The sequence below is a fragment of the Geotrypetes seraphini genome, chromosome 16, assembly GCF_902459505.1.
Source record: "Geotrypetes seraphini chromosome 16, aGeoSer1.1, whole genome shotgun sequence".
NCBI classification, from domain to species: Eukaryota; Metazoa; Chordata; class Amphibia; order Gymnophiona; family Dermophiidae; genus Geotrypetes; species Geotrypetes seraphini.
In genome coordinates, this window is record NC_047099.1 from 47540959 (window position 1) to 47546958 (window position 6000).

Genomic DNA, 6000 nt, shown 5'->3' on the forward strand with positions numbered 1-6000 from the left:
GTTTCTTTGCAGGCACAATATTTCCTGTTAATAGCATCCCTATGCCTTAATGCAAGCCCACTTGCAGAATGGGACAGAGAGAGGTGTGAAATGCGAGAAAATTCCCCAGGAAGGAATGGGCTTGGAAAGAACACCTTCAACTATGCAGTAACTGAATGTAAAAGATACGTACACTTCTCCCTCCGTATTCGCTGTGACAGGGGATTAACAGAACCGCAAATAACTTTTTCATCTGTTATTCGCTGTTTTCTATTAAAAACCTTCGTGAATAACATGGTGGAAGACCTGGCCTGTTCCTGAAGGTGAAGAAAGTGCTGGGAATCTGTGATTTTCTCTGTAAACGCTTGGAATCAGCAATTTTTCTATGCAAGCTGATGTAATTTGTGGGGAGGAGCCAGCAAGCTCAAAACCGCGAATACGGAGGGAGAAGTGTCATTGTATTATAACACCATAAAGTCATTTCTGAGTTGGGGCCTGAATTTCTCAAATCCAGTCTATTTTCTGCATTGAGTTGGGTCGCATATGCTTTTTTGTCTATATTACTATGTTCCCCATTATGATTTCAAGGCAGACAAGAGGCTGATTTATTTGTGGAAGAGTTAGGAGACTCCTCTCCACAGCCCAGAACCACCTGCTTCTCCCCTTTTGTTCTGTGTCCTGGAAATCACGTGGTTCCCCCCCTCCCCTCTTGTGCTCCAGCATGCCTTAATGCATGGACTGTTTTCAAGGTTTGGTTCCTAATTAGAAGGGAGAGTTCTTCAGCTCTTTCCTTTGATAAATGTCCCTTACATGATAAGTAAATTTACTAGCACACGTCTGAATAAAACCTCTTTGATATCAGTGAGAGAGTCCTGTGCATGAACCGTGACTGCTCTGGAACAGAATGTATTTCTTCTGTCACTTGGATCGCCAATGGCTTTGAGATTTGGCCACAGTCCACTGGCCTGATATTCAACTGGTGGGGATCAGTGTTTTGCTGACCACTGCTGGCAATAGACCTAGAATTTCAATGCTGAGCCATGTTTGGGCTCTGGCGTTGGATTTCCAGCCAAATTATAACCGGTTAAGTATGATTTTTGGAACTTATCCATCTATAGAGAACCACATAACCCCCCCCCCCCCTTTTTTTTACAAAGTCGCGTTAAGGCTTTTTAAAAAATCACTGGCCGCAGTATTATCGCAGCTGGAGCTCAAATATAGGACTGCTTTTTCTGTGGTCCTATTTAAGTGCCGAATATTGTATCCTCAGAACCTCCCCAAGTAGCCGGTTTTGGTTTCAGCACTATCCAGTTAAGTGCTACTGAAAATGCCTGGTTAGCCCTGTTCAGGTGATTTAAATGCCAGGGTCCCTTTGAATTTTGTTTGGATTACAGCAGAATTTGGAAGTGTTCTCTCAGCAGCTATTCCCACTGGGTAAGAACCTTTTTTGAGTCTGATGAAAGCTATGGAGCCCCTTCCCCAGAAATATTCACACTATATAATATACTTTATTCATCGGGATTTGATTGTCTCCAACATATATGACATATACAAAGTATTATTCAACTTTAAAGTAAACAATCTAAAAAAAACAAACACTCCTTTTTTATGCAAAAAGTAATAACCACTCATTATAATTATGAAATCCAATCCTCTTGTGCAAATTAAAACAGATCTACTAGGTACTACGTTTTCTACAATCATTACGACATCTACTCTCTCGTTATCCGAGGGAAAAATCAACAGTATTGGGCTGTATAGTGAATAGAAATGTTCATTTTTATCTTACTCTCATGGACCCCAGGTTAAGAACGCCTGGCTTAGATGCTGAAGGAATGTATCCTTCCATTCAGAGTTCACTAACAAAGTTCAAACACTGGGATTAGCACAGCCAAACACAACAGTTGTCTTTAGCTGGGTAGCCATCTACACGTCAGTTGTCATATTGGGTCAGTATCCTGTTTCCATCAGAGGCCAAATTGCAAATACTGAGCGGGATTCAAAAGAGTGGCTAGATTCCATATTGCTTACCCCAAGCCCTCTTTAATGGTTTATGGACTTTTCCTCCAGGAACTTGTCCCAACCTTTCTAAAACCCTTCTATGTTATCTGCACTTAACATGATAAATCTGGCTGCAGAAAATGTTTGTAGTCATTTTTAAGCCTGCCTTTTATACACTAGACTAAACATTGCACAACCTGGCTGGATTATCTTTTCCTCACCTATCTGAATGTGGGCAAAATTTTAGTAAAACAAAGGGAGGATTTTGAAGGTAAGAGATGAATATTTTGAAATCAGCTTCCGTAGTAGATTCAGGACTCAGGTGCTATTCTATAAACAATGCCCCATATTGGGTGCCATTTATGGAATAGCATCTAGCGCCCAACTTTAGACATGAAAATTTATTCCAACTGAACCTCGGCATAAATCGCCTTGCCTTACACATGAGTTCCCTGAATTCCTAGAAATGTCCCTGCCCCGCCCCTGCCATGGCCACGCCCTCTTCTCAGATCTGCAGCTATAAAGATGTGTGCGTAAAATTCAGTTATTGCTGAACGGCACCAATAATTGTTAGTGCCAAATTATCAGCAGTAACTGTCATCATTAAGTAATTAAATTCCACACACGCCCCAAACTGCCATATAGAGCATTCAGGGGGATACTGTGTGTAGGGCAGTCAGCCTTGTTTATGTAATTGTAGTCTTAGCTTGCTCAAGGCCTTTCTGCAGCTGCTCCTCAGCTTGTCTAACATTCAAGTGCCACAATGCTACCACCTGTTCTTCCCAACGTCTTGCCACCCTTTGTGATCACCTGAAGACCCCATTATGTCACAGGTGGCAATTAGCAGTATCAGTGCATTATGTGGTTCTAGGGATTTAATTCAAGTTTGAAATTTCAGCTGCAAATCTTTTACAAGCTCAGAACTCAAGGGAGAGAACGCAAATCCACACAGGAGTTCAGGAGGCGGCCATGGAAGCTAGTAAGGGGAAGACGTGACTGGGCTCATCTTCACAGATACCCTGGTGGGAGGCAAGCAGGATCAGCAGTTGTTATGTAGCCTCAGGCTTACATCCTTGAATACAGGAGAAGAATTGGGTTCCAGCTGTGCTTGGTTTCCTTCTGCTGCTAAACTCCGGAACAGGCAAGGAGCCAGATCCAGCTGCAGCCCAAACTCAGGATCCATAAACAGCTAGAGACGTTGATTTGAAGTACTTCTCTAATCCTACTTTTGAAAAGTTAAAACGCAACTCTGTTTTCAAGTTGTCCTCGGTGCTCTTTTTAATACACTTCTCCCTTTTTATTTTGTAGTTGTGCTGTTTCGTATTCTTCATCTTTGGATAACAACAAATTGAGGATGGACCTCACTGACTCTGATCTCTTCGCGGTTGAGTGCTGAACTTCTTTCAGTGTGTGTGTGTTGGTACAGGGTGAGGCTGTTTGGCTGTTCCCTTTACCTATACCGCATACTATAGCAATGTGGACTATATATACGGATTATCTGAACACCCAGAAGATCTGTGAACATTACAACTATACCAAAGAATTGTCCAAGAAAGAAGACTCTTCCCGTCAGGTCATCTCCACCATTTTCATCATCATATGTTGCCTCATTATCTTAGAAAACTTGTTGGTACTGGCCTCGGTGTGGAGAAACACAAAATTCCACTCAGCTATGTTCTTCTTCATTGGGAATCTAGCCTTCTCAGACTTGCTCACTGGAGCAGCATACATTGCCAATATCTTGCTCTCCGGTGAGATGACTTTTAGGTTGACTCCAGTCCAGTGGTTTATCAGGGAGGGCACTGCATTCACTACCTTGTCAGCATCAGTCTTCAGCCTGTTGGCCATTGCCATTGAGCGCCACGTAGCGATTACCAAAGTGAAGGTCTATAGTAGTAACAAGAACTGCCGGATGATCTTGTTGATTGGGGCTTGTTGGGTCATCTCCATGATAATTGGTGGCCTGCCCATACTGGGCTGGAACTGCATTGAGAAACTGGACCAGTGCTCCACTGTTTTTCCTCTTTACACCAAGAAGTACATCCTCTTTGTTGTCACCATCTTCAGTGTCATCCTCCTGTCCATCGTCATCCTTTATGTACACATATACTTCATTGTCAAGTCCAGCCAGGCTGAAATTGCTGCCCCGCATACGCTGGCACTGCTGAAGACCGTCACCATTGTCCTGGGGGTCTTCATTGTCTGCTGGCTGCCTGCTTTCTCCATCCTGCTGATGGACGTCTCCTGTGCAGTAAAGACCTGCCCCATCCTGTACAAGGCAGACTACTTTTTTGGCACGGCAACCTTGAACTCGGCCATGAACCCTATCATTTACACACTGAGGAGCAAGGACATGAGGAAAGAGTTTAAGCGGGTTCTCTACTGCTGGGGTGCCCTGCGGAAGAGCAAAGCCTCCGACCGCTGTATGGTGCCTCTCCGCAGCTCCAGCTCTCTAGAGCGCTGCATGCATAAGCATGAACTTCCTAGCTCCCCTATAACGCGGGAGTGTGCAACATTTGTGTGAATATTTTTTTTGTGGGGGGGGGGGGGGGAGGTGGAAAATAGCAGTGTTTTAATATACTTACAGAACAATAAGTAGTACAGAAATAATAATCCTGCTATGGAAAAGTCATTTCAGTCATTCTGGTCATCTGTATTTCCAAAGCTGCTTTAGCACACAGAGAATAGCTAATGCGTCTGCAAAATAACATTTGCTGGCATGTGCCCTCTTTACAGCTGTGCTCTGGCAGCAGTGGAATTTTCCACTATGCCAAAGGAATGCTGTTTTTCTAATTTTTTTTAATTAAATGCAGTTCCAGTAACTCAATCGGTCATGAAGGATGTGTTCTTATCAAATAAGAGTTATCCTCCCAATTCCTAAACTGGGTAAGCAGAAGCAAGTCAGCTTTGTTTAAATGGTCCCTTCTTCCAATGGATGCAATGTTTCAGATACCATAAGAGGCATTGCTCACAGCACCCAACAACCGCTGCACAAGTTGAAGATTTGCAGGGTTCCAGGCCATCAGTCTGGACAAGGACCTGGAGATGTGAGTCTCTAGAGCTGGGTGTGAACTCAGCACCCTCACTTGTTTGATTGTGTTGCTGGATCTGTAATTAAGGTGACCCCTTGCTAATAAAAAGATCAGCTTAGGGATTACTAGATGGGCTTTAAAGACAATCTGCTGACCACTGCCTTGGGTGAATCTCTTCATAAAGGTGGTTACAAAATTACAGTGAAAAAAAAAATGAATACATTTGTCTCAGGCAGGAGCTCAATCCAAAGGTATTAGCTTTTTGCACAGAGGTGGGAATCACGGGTGGAAGATTGCAAAAAAGTAGCATGCGTCACTTATGTAGAGGGTCTTTTAGGACATTGCAGGAGGCCCACAGTAGCACAAGGAAAAGAGCTAACTTTTTTAAATCTGCTTGAGACATGCAAGTCAAGAGGAAAAAAATGCATTATTAATTTCATAGTCTAATTGGTGTAGATGTGGATCCTCAAGTCCAAGTTTCAAGTTTCAAGTTTATTGATTTTGATATACCAGCCATCAAATTAATATCTAGCTGGTTTACAATAAGATTACAGGATAGAAAAGAAAAAAAATAACAAAAAAGTATATATATAAGAATATAAGTATATATATAAGAATGGGAAAGGCCTTAAGTGGCTAGGCCAGCTTTAGAACCACTTTTGCTCAGCAGATCTGGTCCAGACTTTATCTTAGCCATGCTGAGACGTGTACTTCTCAAGTCTTAAGGACAATATTCCATCACCTGATTGGAAAGCGCTGGAGCCTCAGCAGAGGTGATAGGTGACTGCTGCTGGAAACATCCATTTTGTGCCTGGAGCAGAGCAGTGATACCGTCTCCCCCTCCACTGTGGGAAACATGGTCCTTTTTCAACTACTGACTTCAGTAGTTGTTGGCACACACTGCATGTCCCACTTAACCTTGTTTGAATACATCTAGCTCAGATGACATCTGGGGCTTCCTAGTTAGAACTGTCAACTGTCTTGAAGC

At 42.9% G+C, this 6000-nt stretch overlaps 1 protein-coding gene across 1 annotated transcript in view; it reads left to right on the forward strand.

Moving 5' to 3' along the window:
• Window positions 1-4812, forward strand: part of S1PR2 (sphingosine-1-phosphate receptor 2) — a 38870-nt gene extending 34058 nt beyond the window's left edge. The window contains exon 2 of the mRNA XM_033923093.1: window positions 3289-4812. Within this exon, the coding sequence (XP_033778984.1) occupies window positions 3455-4504 (1050 nt within the window). The 5' untranslated portion in view covers window positions 3289-3454 and the 3' untranslated portion in view covers window positions 4505-4812. The remainder of the gene's footprint in view (window positions 1-3288) is intronic.
• Window positions 4813-6000: the final 1188 nt, after the last annotated feature.